Genomic DNA, 19,378 nt, shown 5'->3' with positions numbered 1-19,378 from the left:
CCAAGCCTGGTGCTGTGTAAAAAAGTAACTGTCCATCTTGTTAAATGATGAATTAACTGATTAACACATTCTTTAGAAAGCTGAGTTCAGTTTCACTAAACACACTCCGGCCTGATTACTGACAGACCTGCTGAATCAACAATTCACTTCAGTAGAAGCTGACTGACAAACTGAAGCAGGTAACAGATCTCAGAAAGCAACACATCATGCTGCTGTCACAGTCCTGGGTCTGTGGGCCAGTCTGTGTAATTCTGATTTAACTTATATTCTTTGATTTGTTGTTGTTCATGGTTTTGGTTCTCTTTGATTTCTCCCTGTGTTATATTTGTATTTCCTAGTCTTTAGGTTTTGCTCTCTGTGCCCTTCCTGTGTTCATGTTTCTTGTTTTACTCCCTCTTGTCTCCTTGCTTAATGTTCCCTTTCCTGTCTGTCATAGGTCATCCATCTGTGTCTCATGAGTCCTGTATTTGGGTCCTACTCCTGCCTGCCACAGCACCTTTACATGAAAGCCACGACCTAAAGAAACACCTGAAAAACAAAGTCACTGACATCTATCAGTTTGGGAAGGGTTACAAAGTCATATCTAAGGCTTTGGGACCAGCGAACCATCCATCCATACTCTTTGCCTTTTGGGAGTTGGGATTCTTTTCACACTCACATTCACACAATTTAAAGACTCCAATTAACCTTTAACCACTAACTAGATGTGTTTGGAGGAAGCTGGAGTACCCAAAAAGAACAGGCAACTCCACACAGAAAGACCCTGGCCTGATGGAGGAATTGAACTCAGGACCTTCTTGCTGCAAGGCAACAGTGATAACCACTGTGCCGCCCGACAGTGAGACCTATTAGCCACAAATGGAGAAAACTGGGAACAGTGATGAAGCTTCTCAGGAGTGACCGGCCAACCAAAATTACTCCACGAGTGCAGCGACGACTCATCCGGGAGGTCACAGAAGGACCCAGAACAACATTAAAGAACAGCAGGTTCAGTTCACATGTTTCAGTTAAGGTCAGAGTTCATGATTCAACATTCAAGAAGAAAACCACTGCTGATCAAAAAGAACAAAAAGGCTCGTCTCACATTTGCCAAAACATCTTGACTGATGAGACAAAAGTTGAACGTTGAGTCCTGACCTGAATACAACTGAAATGCTGTGGGGTGACCTTAAAAAGGTGGTTTATCCCTGAAAAGCCTCCAATTCTGCAAAGATGAGTGGGCCAAAATTCCTCCTCTGTAAAAGACTCAGTTATCACAAACACTTGATTGCAGCTGTTGTTGGTAAGAGTCGCCCAACCAGGTATTAAGTTTAGGGGGCGATCACTTTTTCACACATGTAGGTTTGGATTATTTCTCCCTTAATAATAAACACCTTCATTTAGAAACAGCATTTTGTGTTTATTTGTGTTTTCTTTGTCTAATATTTACATTTGTTTGATGATCTGAAACATTGAAGTGTGACAAACATGCATAAAATAGGAAATCTGAAAGGGATCAAACATTTTCATCCATGCTCAGATAAGGCTTTTGATAAGTAAAGTTCGCTGAACTGGAAGTAAAATGTGGTTTGATGATGGTTGATGTGCTTTCCAAATGGTTAGAAGTTTTTCCTTCTATTAAAGGAGGTATCCTGAACTCCCAACTGAGACTGGATGAGAAGTTTTTTTCAGAGAACTAGCGGGAAGCAGGAACCATTCCAGGCACAGCTGACAACCCAGACAGGGGTTAAGGTCAAGGTTGATGCCATTTGAGGTCCTGCTAGTCATCACAAGAAGATTTCAGAGCCACAGCAATAACTCAGAGGGTTAGAAAGATTACTGCGTTTGACACTGAGGAAGACAACCAGGGTGTACGACGTGCTCTGCCCTCTCATCATACAGCTGCGTTGGAACGAGAGAGTGAGGGGTGGAAGAGCGGCCTCCTCCAACAAGAGCGTGCCAAACTCCAACTCAGTGACCGCAGAGCAGACTCTGTGTCAGCAAAGAGGGATCAGCAATGGAACACAGACAACACTCGACTAAACAGTCAGGCCGGTTTTGCCCAAGAGGTTTAGTGTGTTTTTACCTTAAGGTGGTGATTGGTAATGATACATTTACATGACTCTCTGAACATCACAAATTCTTTTAGAGTCCTGATCCTGATTAAAAGTGACTGAAGTAATTACAGTATGCAAGTTTCACAGCTACCTGACTAACGGTTACTAGTGTACATTTTGTATGGCAGCCAGACTGCTTTTCTAGCATGTCAGTGCCTGATGCGTAAGTGCATTAGATCCTGATTATCCTGGTCAACATAGCGACAACAGTTGTAAGTTGCTTTGACATATGTACTGAACTTTGATACATTGTTTGACACCCTAAAAGTAGGATTTGGGGGTCATTTTAATTCACTGAGGGATTTTACTAGGCTTTCAACATGTTGGGAGAGAATGAAGTTGTTCTTTCAGAGGTAAATGTGATAGAAAACAAGGACTATCACTCTGTTGTAATTTTAGCTCAGAAGTGTTTGATGTATGGTGGCGGTGTGGAAACACATGGCTACTTCTGGGTTTTACCCCAGACTTTAAGAAGCACTAACATCAAAGTTAGCTTATGTTTGTTTTATTAATTTATCCACAGGTTCAGTCGTATCCACTGTCCTTGATGGTAAACATCTGGATGGGGCAAATAGAACGGCACAAAGGAGTGTGTGTGATGTTTGGTGAGGCATGTTTGACTTATTCCCTAACAATACAGGGATGAAGGTTCTTTTACAGAAACAGTTACTGAACTGGGAAACATGGTTTGATGGATTTTATGATAAAGTGGAGAAATATGTCTCACACTGAAGGGCTTCCTTATCTTAGCAACAGGTTCTCATGAATGAACAATTTGAGGTAACTAAGCTTTCTTTTAGCAGATGAATAACTAATGCTGTTTAATATTTTTGTGTGTTTTTCTTTTGTATTTTTACTGTTATTTTTTTAACAAAAAGGCAGAGAGGAAGAGGAAGAGGAGAGGATAGTAGAGTGAGGATGAAAATTAAAGTTTGAATTCTTTTTTCCTGACACTGTAGAAGGATGCACATTGTGACATCCCTTTAATCGCGCAATGGTGTTGATATAATGTGCAGGAATTGGAGAAGAAATTTCTGTAATTAATGTGATTTGGGGTGATTCACAAAGGGTGGAATTGTGGTGGCAAATTTCTTTATTCTATGTGTTGATCACATATTTTAACAATATCACTTTGTCACTTAGGATAGCTTCACATCTGCGTCTTATGTTTCCACACACACAGTGAGGCCATTGTGAGTATGCCTGAGACATCCAGGCGTCGTGTGTGTGGGGGGTTTGTCTCATGCTTGTAATTGTTTGAAGGGAAAGTTTCAAGGATGAGCTGAACTGAAGGTTTAGACTCACGTGATGTGTTGTGGAATGTTTTTGTGTGTGTATATAAGAGGTCAGGGCGGCGGCCATCTCTAGAGACCGCTTTGGCGTTTTATCAGAGCGTTTCTTTCCACATTGTAATATGTAATTAAACCCACTTCAAAAAGACGCTCACCGGGTGTTTGTAGTTTATTTAAAATTTCCACGACACCACTAAACTGCACTTTGTCTTTGTTTTCATTCCCATTTTCACATCTGTGAAGAAACGTTCATCTCCATCAGCTGCTGCGCTTCACTCACATTTGGAGATTATGTATCGTAATTTCAGGAGCTGGACCACGCCTCCAAACACGCTCCTTCCAGTGGTCATCTATATAGGTTCCCCCAGTTCTGCAAGCTGTTCATTCTCGTTTACGTGCCCCACCCTCCCTTCTTGTTTTCAATACTTCTTCACTTCTATTTAGTGCACGGGGATCTGCCAGGCACAGGAGCTGTCGCCAGTCCCCTCAGAGGCCTTCCCCAAACCGCAGCTCAATTCATGTCCAAGCATTCACCTTTACCTACTAAAACACTGTCAAACCTAACATGAGGACGTGGGCCCAGCTAGTGAAGTATGAAGTGTCCACTTCCTGTGTTGTTGCAGGTGACGGAGGCCTGTTTCCTGCTGCTGCCACACATTCAGTCAGTAGAAAGCATGGAGGTGATGGAGGAGCTCACAGCAGGTCCCAGCTGAGCCACACTGTCAGTGTTGGCCGGCGGTCATGTGTCGATTCAAACAAAATGGCATGAGACTGGAATAAAATGTATCCATAAACTGGGAGACTTTATTAAAGAGAACGCACATTTACACACCAACACAGCAAAGAACCCAACATCCTGCAAAAGAAGCAACCAGGAAAGATGAGTACTGTTAACATACTTCTCTTAATACATATACAAATAATTTAGGTTACAGAACAAAGATAAAATGTGAACAGGTCTAACTCAGGTTCTTTTTCCTGACACAGGTATGATGGCCAGTCCTCCTGTCTCTGCACCTTTCACAAGCAGTTCACTTAAATACTACCTAAGGACCCTGATGAGAATCACTAACCTCAAATGTGTTTTTTAAATAACAATCACTCAAATTAATACAAATACAGGTAAGGGTAATAGACCCCCTGGTCTCCATTAAACACACTTTAGCACAGGTGTTGTGTGTGCTGCCACCTCCTTATTCCTCACTACGTAAATCCTCGCCTCCTTCCCTCTCCTCCTTGGTCCCTCCCACCTTAGAGGCGAGCACAGAGGAGTGTGGTCAGCGCGGCTGTGGTGCTCAGACACTTGAACTGTGGTGTTTGTCCATCGTTTAGTTACAGTTACTGCTGTGTGTTTTGATCTCTGACAGGTCAGCAGAGGATGACTCATGACAGCTTTTATCCAATCAGGGCGCAGAAACAGGTCAGCGAGCATCGAGAGAAACGGGAGGCATCTGAGCTCAGTTTCAGGTGTTAGTGCAAAAGCTCTGAATCCTTTTGTAAATGTGAGATTTCACTTTTTTCTTTCTCATAAATGTAGAAAAGCTCCTAAAACTCAGAGCTGAGTTTGTCATCACGGGGCCCTGAGTGCAGATCACTGAGGAGCAGGAAGGGAAACATGACAACATGTTAGAGACTGAACACCACCTCAGCCTGCTCACTCACAAGTCTCCACCTGCTGTGACTCCACCTGTGTCTCCAGGGGTGGTGTCCAGCTGTGTGGCCTCTTTGGAGTTGAATCATCGAACAGCTGATTTGTTAAACTCTGTATTTTAATGAGTTTTGTTCATTTCTGCAACTTTTATGAATAAAAGTTGGTTCTTGGTGAACAAAGACAGAAACTTTTACAAACTCAGCTTTGATTTTAAGCTAGAATGAGACAGTTGTGTGTCTGTGCTGGTCGCTGAGATTGATTGTTGTGTTTCTGAGGTTAATTGTTACTGAATGGTGTTTCTGTTTCATCGCTGCCTCACTGTTTGGACTTTTTCATTGTGTTCCTGTCTCGGGTTTATCTCCTGTGACTCGTTTCAGTTTGTGTTGTGAGTTTATTGTGGTGCTGCCTCCTCAGTGTGCGTCTGGATCGTGTTCAGTTATTTCTCGTCTTGTTCATTCGTTGCTGTTTGAGTTGTTTAATGTTTTACTTTAGTCTGATTTCTCTGACTGTCATAAAACCTTCATCTTTTTAATCTGAAGTCCAGAGTTCAGTGTTTGATTTCATGTGTAGTTAATCATTTCTTCTTCCTGCTGGCATCCTTTGTCCTTTATTTCTCTTTCTCTTTATTTATCTTTATTTCTCTGTTGTTCCTGATTGTAGAGCTGAGGTAAACATAAAGCACCACTTCTGTTTCCTTCTTTTATTTGTAGAAGAACGTGTCTGCATGTGTTTCTGAGTAAAGTGTGCAGTGATAGAAACAGCCTGGTTTACATGTGAACACTTTAATGACAGATTTAGAGCTCAGTGCATGAATCTGAAATAATAACACACGTGTACATTTCAGCCTTTGTGGAGTTCTGTTGGTCTTTGAAACAATAATGGTCTCCTCAGATTAATCACATCCATATATGTCAGATGCTGTTTGGTTTCTAGTTCAGCTGTTTGTGGAGGTCAAAGGTGTGTTCAGTGTCTCCAAAAAGACTCTGAAATCACAGGAGTCTGTGACGTGTCATAAAAAGGTTCTTGCTCAGGCTGAAATCACCACATTAATTCCATAAACACTCATGTACAACACAGAGTGAAGCTTTATGTTGGTGTGTGTGTGCAGTGTGTAGCATCCATGCTAACATAAACTCACTGAAGCACCAAAGGTTTGTGTTTCAGTTTTATTGTGTTTGATTCATAAAGGCTGGTTGTAAATGACGGTCATGTGACAGGACTTTGAGCTTTCTGTGTGTCGCTGTGAACCTGGAGCAGTTACACTACGAGGAGACTGAACGTCCTCCTCTTTCCTCAGAAGTGATCTGTGGCCGGCCGGACTTCATTCCACAGATCTGGTTTAACAAAGTGTGAAGCTGAACTCTGTGACAGTGTGAGCAGTGTGAGAGTGTCAGTAGATGATCAGCAGAGGAAAGTGAGAGCTGCTGTGAGCTGATGTCCTGAAGGGCTTTTAAAGAGTCTCTGAGTTTGACAGGAACATGAAGATGTTTGTGGTGTTTGTGATCCTCCTGCACGGTAAGTACACCTTCCTCTCTCTGCTCTCATCATCATCTCTCTCTCTTTAATGTGTTGAAGTGCAGCAGGAGGAGATTTCCATCAAACACTGGATTCTGATTCAGATCAAACTAACAATCCAAAGCAGCAACTTTCAAATCACTGGATTCTTCTTGGTGGCTTTCAGATGAGCTCATGTTACAATCAGCTGCTGTGTGTGTGTTGTTGTGTAGCTGAAGCTCTGACTCACATTTCATATGTGACCAAAGGCAAGGGCGTAGATATGGTTTTGGCATTGGTGGGGACGGATGATTCAACCACCGAACCCTGCCCTGTTTCTTTTCTTTTTCCTTTTTGTCTTTGCTTCTTGATAAAAGGGGACAAATATACTTGCCTACATATGCTATTCTACATGCTTTTAAACCATTTAAAATTACAATTCAATATCCAGCGATTCAATAATCACTGGATATTGGTGGGGACATGTCCCTTCCGTCCATGCCAAATCTACGCCCTTGACCAAAGGAAACTTGGTGCTGTGTGACACACTTTAGATTCTCTGCTGCTGCTTTGAACTCTTCAAACTAAAGAGCCAAACTGATGATTGACTGTGCAGCTCTGACATGTGTAGAAATGTTTAGCTTATTTTAGAGTTTAGACATGTAGGAATGTTTAGTTTGTTTTAGAGTTTAGAAATGTGTTAAGATAGAATGTAGAATTATGGTAGAGACACTGACACTGCCCTGGATATAAATAAAGGCCTGACTGTGTCATGAACTTAGGAGTAGATCTTAGGAGACCCTCCCCAGTTGAACTGTGAAAGTCAGACAAAGAGGAGTTAATGCTGAGTGGAAATTCCCCAGAGGATACCTGTGTGGGAGTCTCAACATGTAACTTGATAACAGTGGTCTGGAAGGGAGATGGTTTTTATGGCCCCTAGGAAGAGACACACACCCACAGTGTTTTAACTGTTACACTCACACATCCACATGCACATTCACTCACGTGCACTCACATAGACACGCGGGTACGTGCACACACAGGCACTCACGTGCTCGTGCATACACACACAGACATACGGAGTTTCCAGCACACCATGGGGGGATTTATGATGGGGTTGCCTCTATAAAGCTGGCTGTGACTAACAAAGGGGTGAAGATTGTTTCAGAGGGACACCGGCCTCGTCTTCCCTTCTAGAAGTGCATGCTTAAATGAAGATGAATAAAGATGAATAAAGATTTTGTAAAAATAACTACTGAAGTTCCGGTGCCATTTCTGGATCCCTCGACGAATCAAAGAACCGGGGCGAAACTGATTTCGTAACACATGGCACCAAATGTCCCTGTTATCAGCTGCTGGATGGACGTTATCAGAGCTTTTTAGTCTCACACGGATCACCAGGAGCTCCTCCTCTGTCTGCAAACAGGCTCAGCAGCTCTGATCATTCATTGGAGTCAGCACAGAGTGTGGAGACATCTAGTGGTCGTGGAGAGAAGTGCATGTAACATGTGTGCATCAGGTTTTTAAAAAACGTTGTCCAATCACAGACCTTCTCATGCTTTTAAGTAGAGACAACATGCACACAGCTCAGGATGCGAAGCTTGTGTCCCAGTTTAGCTCAGTGGGTCGAGCAGCTGAAAGGCTGCTGCAGGGGCTCAGGTTCAATTCTGCAACAGATTTTATTGAAAGGTCCGATCAGACTGAATTTTCTCCTCGTTTCTTTGGATATTCCATATTTTATGGAAATATGAGAATTCACAGAAGACCAAACATCAGCCGAGAGTTTGCTGAACAGTCCAACATGTGATGAGTCAGACTGACATCGTTCACACAGGGAACAGAGTGAGCTCTGAGCAGGTCACTTCAATAAGAAGGAAAACAAAAGGAATCATTAAATATGATTACACTGACTGTCTGATATAACAGAAATATAATGCCCTCCATGGCTCAGTGATCACAGCAGAGATATGAAAACACAAAGCAGAAGAGCTGAGAGGAACTGGGAGAAAGAAGAACAACCCCAAGGTTTTATTACAGGTGATAAGACCTTCTTGATCCTCCTGGATCCTGTCTGAGCTCATCTTAGACCAAGTTCAAACTTCATGTTTTTATCACAAACTTTGAAAAGTCTGCTGCTTCTCAGTTAATCCTACAGAAGAACAGAAGGAATATTTCTAGAAATATCTCTCAGGTTTATTTCAAACAGCACAGAAACAGCTCTGATCACAGTGATCAATGCTTTATTGTTGCTGTTGGATCATTATTATTATTATTAGACTCTGGACTTCCTGCCTCTTCCTTTTTTATCTGTGAGTTGTTAAAATGTTTCTGTCGTTATGTCTCCTGGTTTCTGTAAATGTGTCTAAACTTGATCTTTACCTTAAAGTGACTCATGGAGTCTCTGTCTGTGTCCTCAGTTTCCCAGCATGCCTCAGCTGTGGGGTCATATGAGGGGGACTCGTTCATCCTGCCCTGTCAGTTCCCCACAGAAAGACTGTTTGAGCCCACAGTGGTGTGGAGTCGCTCCGACCTCAGTCCTCCAACCGTCCACCAGCGTCAGCTTCAAGGAGACGAACTGAAAGATCAAAACCAGCGTTACAGCGGCCGAACATCCATGAAGACTGATGCTCTGCAGACTGGAGACCTCAGCCTGACCCTGACCAACCTCCAACTGTCTGACAGCGCCACCTACACCTGCTCCATCAGAGAATTTGGACGTGAACTGAGTCTGAGTGATGTACAGCTGCAGGTCAAAGGTCAGCAACAAACTGTCACGGTCCCCGTGCCTCACCGGCTGACTCCGGGTTAGGCAACATGTGTTTGTTTTTGTTCTCTCTCCCTCTCCCTCTTTCCCCTGCCGCGGCAGGGCTCACTGCGGGCTCCGTCCCTGGCCCACGCACCTGTGCTCATCATCACACCTGTTGCTGTTTACTGCAATCAGAAGGGCTTCTTAAAATGGCAGACCTACGCTACTCGTCGCTGGAACTTTGAGCCACCCGCGTTAGTGCATCTACAATCTGTCTAAGTCTGTGAGTTTCGTTGTGATCTGGAACTAATCGGATTTTTCTGTGTGTGCATGTGTAGATACTCCCTGGACCCGTCCCTGTATTCCTGAGCGAACATGCGAGCGAGAGGAGCGACTGGAGGAAAAGGAGTGGGATTGTTTGCTGAGAGAGCAGAGTGTGTTTTCGGACCCTTCCCCTTTCCCTCGTACCCTGGAGCCCCGGACCCTTCCCCCGAGCACTTTATATACAGTGGCTTGCAAAAGTATTCGGCCCCCTTGAACATTTCTACATTTTGTCACATTACAGCCACAAACATGAATCAATTTTATTGGAATTCCATGTGAAAGACCAATACAAAGTGGTGTACACGTGAGAAGTGGAACAAAAATCATACATGATTCCAAACATTTTTTACAAATAAATAACTGAAAAGTTGGGTGTGCGTAATTATTCAGCCCCCTGAGTCAATACTTTGTAGAACCACCTTTTGCTGCAGTTACAGCTGCCAGTCTTTTAGGGTATGTCTCTACCAGCTTTGCACATCTAGAGACTAAAATTCTTGCCCATTCTTCTTTGCAAAACAGCTCCAGCTCAGTCAGATTAGATGGACAGCGTTTGTGAACAGCAGTTTTCAGATCTTGCCACAGATTCTCGATTGGATTTAGACACCAGACAGGTCAGGGATAAAGTTATTGAGAAATTTAAAGCAGGCTTAGGCTACAAAAAGATTTCCCAAGCCTTGAACATCCCACGGAGCACTGTTCAAGCCATCATTCAGAAATGGAAGGAGTATGGCACAACTGTAAACCTACCAAGACAAGGCCATCCACCTAAACTCACAGGCCGAACAAGGAGAGTGCTGATCAGAAATGCAGCCAAGAGGCCCATGGTGACTCTGGACGAGCTGCAGAGATCTACAGCTCAGGTGGGGGAATCTGTCCATAGGACAACTATTAGTCGTGCACTCCACAAAGTTGGCCTTTATGGAAGAGTGGCAAGAAGAAAGCCATTGTTAACAGAAAACCATACGAAGTCCCGTTTGCAGTTTGCCACAAGCCATGTGGGGGACACAGCAAGCATGTGGAAGAAGGTGCTCTGGTCAGATGAGACCAAAATGGAACTTTGTGGCCAAAATGCAAAACGCTATGTGTGGCGGAAAACTAACACTGCACATCATTCTGAACACACCATCCCCACTGTCAAATATGGTGGTGGCAGCATCATGCTCTGGGGGTGCTTCTCTTCAGCAGGGACAGGGAAGCTGGTCAGAGTTGATGGGAAGATGGATGGAGCCAAATACAGGGCAATCTTGGAAGAAAACCTCTTGGAGTCTGCAAAAGACTTGAGACTGGGGCAGAGGTTCACCTTCCAGCAGGACAACGACCCTAAACATAAAGCCAGGGCAACAATGGAATGGTTTAAAACAAAACATATCCATGTGTTAGAATGGCCCAGTCAAAGTCCAGATCTGAATCCAATCGAGAATCTGTGGCAATATCTGAAAACTGCTGTTCACAAACGCTGTCCATCTAATCTGACTGAGCTGGAGCTGTTTTGCAAAGAAGAATGGGCAAAGATTTCAGTCTGTAGATGTGCAAAGCTGGTAGAGACATACCCTAAAAGACTGGCAGCTGTAATTGCAGCAAAAGGTGGTTCTACAAAGTATTGACTCAGGGGGCTGAATAATTACGCACACCCCACTTTTCAGTTATTTATTTGTAAAAAATGTTTGGAATCATTTATGATTTTGGTCCCACTTCTCACGTGTACACCACTTTGTATTGGTCTTTCACCTGGAATTCCAATAAAATTGATTCATGTTTGTGGCTGTAATGTGACAAAATGTGGGAAAGTTCAAGGGGGCCGAATACTTTTGCAAGCCACTGTATATATATTCAGCCGGTGAAACCACTGTAAATAAACGCGCTATCAGTTTTTGCAAAAGTCTCCTGGTCTGCGCCTGAGTCCGTTTAAAAAACCGTGTCACAAACACCTGCTGTGGATATATCTGACATCACTCAGATAAAACAGTATTATTTTAACACTATCAGAATAACTGTGTTAGCTTTATGATTGAAGTAAAGGCCTATTCATTAAATTAATTACAGTCATTCATTCAGAGGTCAAAGGTCATGTTGTTCTTTGTGTTTCTCCACAGAACGGTTTCCATCCTGGGCCGCAGCTCTCCTGGTTCTCCTGGTTCTTCTTGTGGTTTCTGGAGGACTTTTATTTCATTTCCGGCACTATTTCATGTCAGGTGAGTGTCTCCTACTACACTACCCATAATGCCGATGGTTAGCAGGTGTCCTCTGGTGTCTCCTTGACTGCGGCTCACACAAACTTGTTCCAGAAGCTGAAAGAGTTGAGAGTTACAAACAGCTGATACAGAGAGCTGAAGAGAAACTTCCAGGTTTGTTCCAGAAGTCAGAAAACCTCCTTCAGACTCAGTCATTGATCAGTGAAACAGCTCCACAACATGACTTTACTAAACAGTGTGTGTGCTTCACTGCATTGATCTGACACAGAGGCTGCATGTGGACAAGCTGTTCTTCTTCTGTGGTGGTAAACAGCAGGCTGACATGGAAACATGTGCTGACAGTAAATGTTGCAGCAGCTTCAGTAAATGTTCCTCCTTGAGTTGTGCTCAGTCATGTGGTGGAGAGCTTCAGATGTTCAGAGCAGACACATGAGATCTTCATGGTTTCTGTGCTGATGTGTGTGAGACATGGCCGACTGTGGAGGCTCAGTCTGTCTGTTCTTCTGCTCTTCATCCAACATGTCTGCAGCACTTTACAGGACGCTGCAGACTAGTTACCAAAGAACGAGTCAGGAACACATCAGGAACAAACTGAGACACAATCTGACTGAGACTAGAAGACAAGGAGGGGACAGAGAGGTCATGTGACCATACAGCTGCTAATGATGTCATCATGTTGTGCTTTGTTGTTCTCTCAGTTTATAAGGTGGGGGTGGATTCAGGGGTGGAGTCTGTCCAGCTGCCCTGCAAAACCACAATTTGCCTTCCTAAAGATGCTAAAGTGGAGTGGAAGGAAAATTACATGATTGCCAACATACCAAACGACAGGAAGGTCCACATGTATGAGAACGGCTCTGACCAGCCTGAAGAACAGGACGATAAATACAAGAACCGAACAAAGATGAAGAGAAACTTACTGGAACCTGGAGACCTCAGTCTGACCCTGAAACACCCCACAGATGGAGACAACTCCACCTACACCTGCACCGCCTACAGCAGGGAGGGAAACATCCTGATGAAGAAAGAAGTGCTGCTCACTGTCATAGGTCAGTGCTGTAGATACAGGTCAAAGGTCAGAGGTCAGACTCATGATGGTGGTTCAGTCTCAGTGGGCTCCATCCAATAATGTTACAGTGTTAGCATGTCTGATGTTTGTGGCTGTTTTGGTTTTTATTTGATTTCCAGCCAAATGCAAAAGCTTCAGCAGATGAACTGTAGGAGCAAAGTTCATGTGTGAGACTTCATCTGAAAGGTAACATCTTCTAGTTTCTGAACATGTGTTTGTTTAGCATGTGGCTAAAACACAGGCTAAGCTAAGTCAGTTCAAATATCAGTAAAAACCTTCTTTGGTCCTCATCTATAATCAGTCATATCTGAGTCACAATAACTAGAAGATGATTTCTAGCAGAACTGTGAAAATCTCCACATCCTTTCTCCATCTTGATGCATTCTCAATCATCCAGGAAAGTAAATCTCCAAAAGTTGAATCTGTTCATCTGGACGTAGCGTTTTGTGGGAGAAACATTTCGTCACTCATCCAAGTGACTTCTTCAGTCTCAGCTGACTGCAGGTTTCCCCAAACCTTATAAACAGTACATTTGCATAATGACTGAAACCAGCCCACTGAAGGAACAATGGGCTGTGAGGTCAGTTCCTTAATCGTAATTATGCAAATTCCCATGACCATTGATCAACAACCACTGACCAAAACCCACTGATCAAAGAACACTGATCAATGGCCATGAGTATCATTCACAGAGAGTTGGGGAATGGCTGCAATCACAGCATTGTAAGATGGCGAAAGATGTACCCTTAGGCCCCCTCCTCGATTCAGAGATGGTCTTTCCCTTTTCACGTAAATGGCCTCCTTGACTCCACGCTCAAACCAGCGTTCCTCCCTGTCCAGGATGTGAACATCCTCATCATTGAAAGAGTGTCCACTGGCCTGTAGGTGTAAATAGACTGCAGAGTCCTGGCCTGATGAGGTTGCTCTTCTGTGTTGTGCCATCCGCTTCGCCAGAGGTTGTTTGGTTTCCTCGATGTATAAATCCTCGGCAATCCTCCTGGCACTTAACAGGATACACTATGTTACTCTGTTTGTGTCAGGGGACCCGATCCTTTGGGTGGACCAGTTTTTGGCGCAGCGTGTTTTGGGGTTTAAAAGCCACAGAGACGCGGTGTTTAGAAAAAATGCGTCTCAATTGCTCCGATACTCCTGACACATATGGGATCACTACAGGTTTTCGCCTGGGCAGCGGTTGTCCTTCTCTCCTGGATCGGCTGGAGCTTTCTTTAGGTGCCTTTCCCGCTTTGACAAAAGTCCAGCTGGGATAACCACATTTACTCAGGGCCTTCTTGATGTTCTTCTGCCTCCCTGGCCGCTGTGTCAGTGGGGATGGTGTTCGCTCTGTGTTGTAGCGTCCTGATGAAACCCAGTTTGTGCTCCAGTGGATGATGAGAGTCAAACCTTAGATACTGATCCGTATGTGTAGGTTTACGGTACACGTCAGCTTTTAGATGTTCCCCATTACTGATGGAAATCTCACAGTCTAAGAAGGCTAACCTGCCACTTTTCATATGGTGAATTTGATGTGTTGGTCCACCGAGTTAATGTGATCCGTGAAATGTAGTACGTCCTGAGATTTGATTTTCACCCAGGTGTCATCCACATATCTGAACCAATGGCTTGGTGGTGTTCCAGGGTAGGATAGCAAAGCCCTCTTTTCCACTTCTTCCATGTACAAATTGGCCACAATGGGTGAAACTGGGGAGCCCATGGCACACCCATGTTTCTGCCTGTAGAACTGACCCTTGTATGTGAAGTAGGTGGAATGAAGACACAGTTCCAAAAGCAAACACACTTGGTCGATGCTGAGAGTGGTCCTGTTGCTGAGGTTGGTGTCATCCTGTAATCTCTTACGGACTACCTCCAACGCTTCCGTGACTGGGATGCAAGTGAAGAGAGATGTAACGTCGTATCATGGTTTCATCTGCCTCCATAATGACATCTCTCACCTTCTCAACAAAATCCAGGGTGTTCTGGATGTGGTGTTCAGAGCTGCCCACCAGCGGGTTGAGGATCGAAGCCAGAAACTTGGAGATGTTATAGGTGACCGAGTTGATAATGCAGAAAATCGGTGTTAAAGATGCCCCCTGTTTATGTATTTTCAGTAAACCATACAGACTTGCTGTAGACTCCCCTGGGTACAGCCTGTGGTATGAGGTCCGGTCGATAGCCTTGTCTTGTTCTAACTGCTTCAGACAGTCTATGACCCTCTCCCTGTAGCCACTTCCTGGGTCTCGTTTCAGGGGCTCGTAAGTATTTTCATCACTGAGCAGTGACAAAATCTTCTCATGATAGTCTTTCTGGTTTAGCAATACTGTGCAGCTACCCTTGTCTGCCGGAAGGATGATAATGTTGTTGTCATCACTAAGTGATGTGAGTGCCTTCCTCTCCTCCATGGTGATGTTGGATGCTGGGGGCTTTGCATTGCTGAGACAGGCGGAAACTTTCGTCCGTAGTTGCTCTGCTTCCACTTCTGCAATATTGTTGTTACAAATTGCTGTTTCTGTGGCTGTGATCAGCTCCACTAGCGGGATTTGTCTCGGTGTGACAGCAAAATTCAACCATTAACAAGGATGTTTTTCTCTGTTTGGGTGAGCTGTCTGTCAGACAAATTCTTCACCCACTTGTCCACATCCTCCATGTCGCATCCTTGTCTCTTCTGGTCACTGAGGACACTCTCCGTATTTTGCGGTGGTTTCCGACGTACAACAAGTAAGTCAAACTTCCTTTGTTGCCTGGTCTTAGACTTCTTGTGCTGTGCTAGACGAGCCTTCTCAGTGAAGTCAAACACCTTTTTAAGAGTATTCTCATCTAAAAGCATAGTCAGTCTCCATCGGATCCGCTCCTCTTGAGATTTTAGCATGTCGATGGTAAAATTAGTTTGCCTCACCCGTTCATTAAGCAACTGATGCTGTGCCTTCTGGAGGATTTTTGTTGCCCGGAAGCCTTTAACTGAAGAGCTCATTTGCAGACTTTTAGGAGTAATCCTGTTTTGTTGGCATCTGAGGCTGAATCTCAGGTGGTTCCTGTTTTCCGCCATCTTACGTGCTGTTTGCTCATACTGACGTACAAGCTTTAGGCAGTCCTTGCCAAAGTGGGTTAAAACGTCTTGATGCATTCTCAATCATCCAGGAAAGTAAATCTCCAAAAGTTGAATCTGTTCATCTGGACGTAGCGTTTTGTGGGAGAAACGGTTCGTCACTCATCCAAGTGACTTCTTCAGTCTCAGCTGACTGCAGGTTTCCCCAAATCTTATAAACAGTACATTTGCATAATGACCGAAACCAGCCCACTGAAGGAACAATGGGCTGGGAGGTCAGTCTTAATTATGCAAATTCTCATGACCATTGGCCATGTTTATAAGATTTGGGGAAACCTGCAGTCAGCTAACACTGAAGAAGTCACTTGGACGAGTGACGAAACGTTTCTCCCACAAAACGCTACGTCCAAATGAACAGAATCAACTTTTGGAGATCCTTTCTCCATGTTATCATCCAAAGCTGTGTGAAGTTTCAGAGCTCTGCAGCTAACAGAGACTTTCAGTTTGCTGCTCTCTTCCTCTGACAGCTCCATTCTTAGGGAGCGTTAGTTCTCTGTTTCACTTTATTCCACTTATTCAGTCTGATGTTCTCTGATCTGTTTCTCTTGTTTAGTGTCTTAAATGCTGCCAGTGCCTCTCTTTGCTTTAACCAACCTTTCTCTTTATTTCTGAGCTTTTTAAGGACTTTAACTGATGCATCAACCTTTGAAAATGGAAAGAAATCAGTCAGATTCATGGCTGCATCAAAGTGTCACATGTAGTTCTCCCACATCAGCTGGATTATATCTATAGCAGCAAACAGCAGCTGTTCCACAAATCTTTGTCTGTCTTAATAAAGTTGGATCAGTTCAAATAGTTTGTTGCTCTGCACTTGAAAGCAGCAGTTTTTCTAATGCACCACCTTCATGTTTCCTTCATATTTGAATCCCCTGTAGATACTGACAGGTAACCATGTCACACAGAGCTCAAGCCTTTGAATCCAGCTGTGATTGTTGATTTTCTATTGAATGGACTTTTTCAAATCCAGCTGTAGGCCTGTGTTTGTGAGCTCATTAACAGCTGTTTATTTAGAGATACGTGGTCCTCACAGGACAGCCACTACAAACATATGATTTTATAGAATATGATGCATTACTGCAGATTCAACACAATAGAAAGGATTTGAAATGAGCTCAGCCTTAAACATGTGCAGCAGTAATATTGATCCATAGACACTGATGGGAACATTTTTCTGCACAATAAGTACTTTGACTTTTCAGACTTTATGTCCAATTTGCCAGTACTGCAGTTTTGTGTGTAGTGAGGTGTTTTCATGGTGTTTTATTGGTGCTTTTACTAAAGGAAGGCTTCTATCAAATTCTTCCAAATGTTGTCAAACTGAGCTGTGTGATGAAGTGAGTGTGACAGAAACACTCAGACTGTGTTTCTCTGCTTCATCAAGTCAAATCTGGTCCTCAGAGACTGAATAAAGTCCTGTCCCACTAACAGCAGCTCCAACAGTCTGTTCACTGCTTTCTTCCTGTCAGTCTTCATCTTTCTGCTGCGTCTCCTCTTCACACTGACCACTTTCTATCTAACAGTGAGCTCCCAGTGAAGCAGCAGCATTCAGCCTGTTAGAGTCAACACAAATGTCTCCATCCAAGCTCATGTTGTGCTTTGTTGTCCTCTCAGTCCCCCAGGTGGAGGTGGATTCAGGGGTGGAGTCTGTCCAGCTGCCCTTCAACACCACACTTCACCTGCCTGAAGACGCCAAAGTGGAGTGGAACGACAAATACGACACAAAGGTCCACGTGTATGAGAACGGCTCTGACCAGCCTGAAGAACAGGACCAAGTTTACAGAGACCGAATGAAGATGAATGAAGACCTGCTGAAAACTGGAGACCTCAGTCTGACCCTGAAATACCCCACAGATGATGACAACTACACTTACACCTGCACCGTCTACAGCAGGGAGGGAAACATCCTGCTGAAGAAACAAGTGGAGCTGAAAGTCAGAGGTCAGTGCTGTAGATACAGGTCAAAGGTCAGAGGTCATGTAGGAGTTTATTCTGTAAAAGCTTTTAGTTTGAATCTATTTTCAGTTCATTCAAATAAAATAAATTCTTTGATATTTTGATCTTAAAACCAAAAATGTCAGGCGGAGCAACTGTGTGTTTAAATGAACAGACTAAGAAGACCATTAAAATGATGCTAACTTCAAAATAAAGCCCAGGCTGTGGGAGTCACACACAGAGGAGAGCCAGGTGTGGAGGCCGAGCAGCCGCCCAAACGCCCCACGGCCACAGGTGGGAGTGGGGCCGGAGATACAAACACTACTGTGGGCTTGTTTCACAGCCTCACAAAGACACACAAAGTCCAGTTTGAGGAAGTGGGAGCGCTGTTTGGAATCCGGTTTGTGCCCATGTGGGTAAGGATGGTGTCGGCCTCCGGACGGGATCGTATTCTGCCAGGAAACTTGTCTAAAATGTCCCAGAGCGTCGGGCCGGGAAAAGACAGAGCGTACCCCCCTACTTTATTGTGAAATTCCTCACCATGGTAACTGAACACATCAGCTGGTCTGCAGCAGGTTATGTTCAGAGTTTGAGGCTCAAATTGGCTCAAAGTGTCCCATTTTCACTGATTGTTTCCCGACGACATGCTTCAAGTGTGATATGGATCCTCTGCTGAAGGAATCTGCTTTCTATCCACAACCTGTTGATCCGTATCTGACTAACAGCAGCGCAGGAAGCCCTGCAGTTATAGAGAAACTGTCTGAGTCGCATTGTTGCTGCAATTTACCTGCAACTGCTGATGAAGAAAAAGTCTCAATGTGTTTGTGTTTGGTCCTAATCTGCTGCCAAGTCTGTTTGACACTGCTGGATTTCCAGCTGATAGATGACAGATTAGAAACTGATCAGTCTATTGATCACACAATATTCTATCAATAGAATTGATTTGACTTTGATTTGTGTAACAAAGTGATTTCCACGTCTCCTTCATGATGTGACAGTGTCAGAGCTGAATGCACTTGTAGAGTATCATGTTTTTATGGCTCACATTTAAAGTGTTCCAGCTCTTTTTTTTTTTTTTTTTTTTTTTTTTTTTTTTTTTCATTTGCTGAATGCGGGACAGACTTTACTGGGGGAAAGAAAGGGGAGAAAGAAAGAGGGAAAGGAAAACAGCTGAGAAGAGGGACGGGGAAAAAGGGCAAAAAACAAAAACCAACAGAGTAAGCAGACAAAAAAAAATACATATATCGATCACCTGGATCACCTGTTGAGAAAGAAAAAAGAAAACAAGCAGAAGAAAACAAGGGTAATAGAATAAACAACATCACAATGATATATGGGAATATGGCAGTAAATATTAAATGTTAAACATTATTTTATTTTTTTTATTTATTTTTTTTATTTATTTATTTTTTTTTACAGTAAATACTAAATATTAAACATTATTGTGCAGCACGTGAGATCGACAGCGCACAGTGTGCTTTGAGG

General features: G+C 43.6%; 1 protein-coding gene across 1 annotated transcript in view; it reads left to right on the top strand.

Annotated features, from left to right (window-relative positions):
• The window catches only part of LOC120434657, a 53,495-nt gene that overhangs the window by 28,803 nt on the left and 5,314 nt on the right, over window positions 1–19,378 (top strand). Inside the window, exons 2-6 of the mRNA XM_039602882.1 lie at window positions 8,951–9,289; window positions 11,697–11,795; window positions 12,494–12,841; window positions 17,573–17,848; window positions 18,110–18,309. Coding sequence (XP_039458816.1) covers window positions 8,951–9,289; window positions 11,697–11,795; window positions 12,494–12,841; window positions 17,573–17,848; window positions 18,110–18,309 — 1,262 coding nt within the window. The remainder of the gene's footprint in view (window positions 1–8,950; window positions 9,290–11,696; window positions 11,796–12,493; window positions 12,842–17,572; window positions 17,849–18,109; window positions 18,310–19,378) is intronic.

This window comes from Oreochromis aureus, linkage group 3, assembly GCF_013358895.1.
Source record: "Oreochromis aureus strain Israel breed Guangdong linkage group 3, ZZ_aureus, whole genome shotgun sequence".
NCBI classification, from domain to species: domain Eukaryota; kingdom Metazoa; phylum Chordata; class Actinopteri; order Cichliformes; family Cichlidae; genus Oreochromis; species Oreochromis aureus.
The sequence above is the reverse complement of the archived record's forward strand: the minus strand, read 5'-3'. Positions and strand labels throughout refer to the sequence as shown.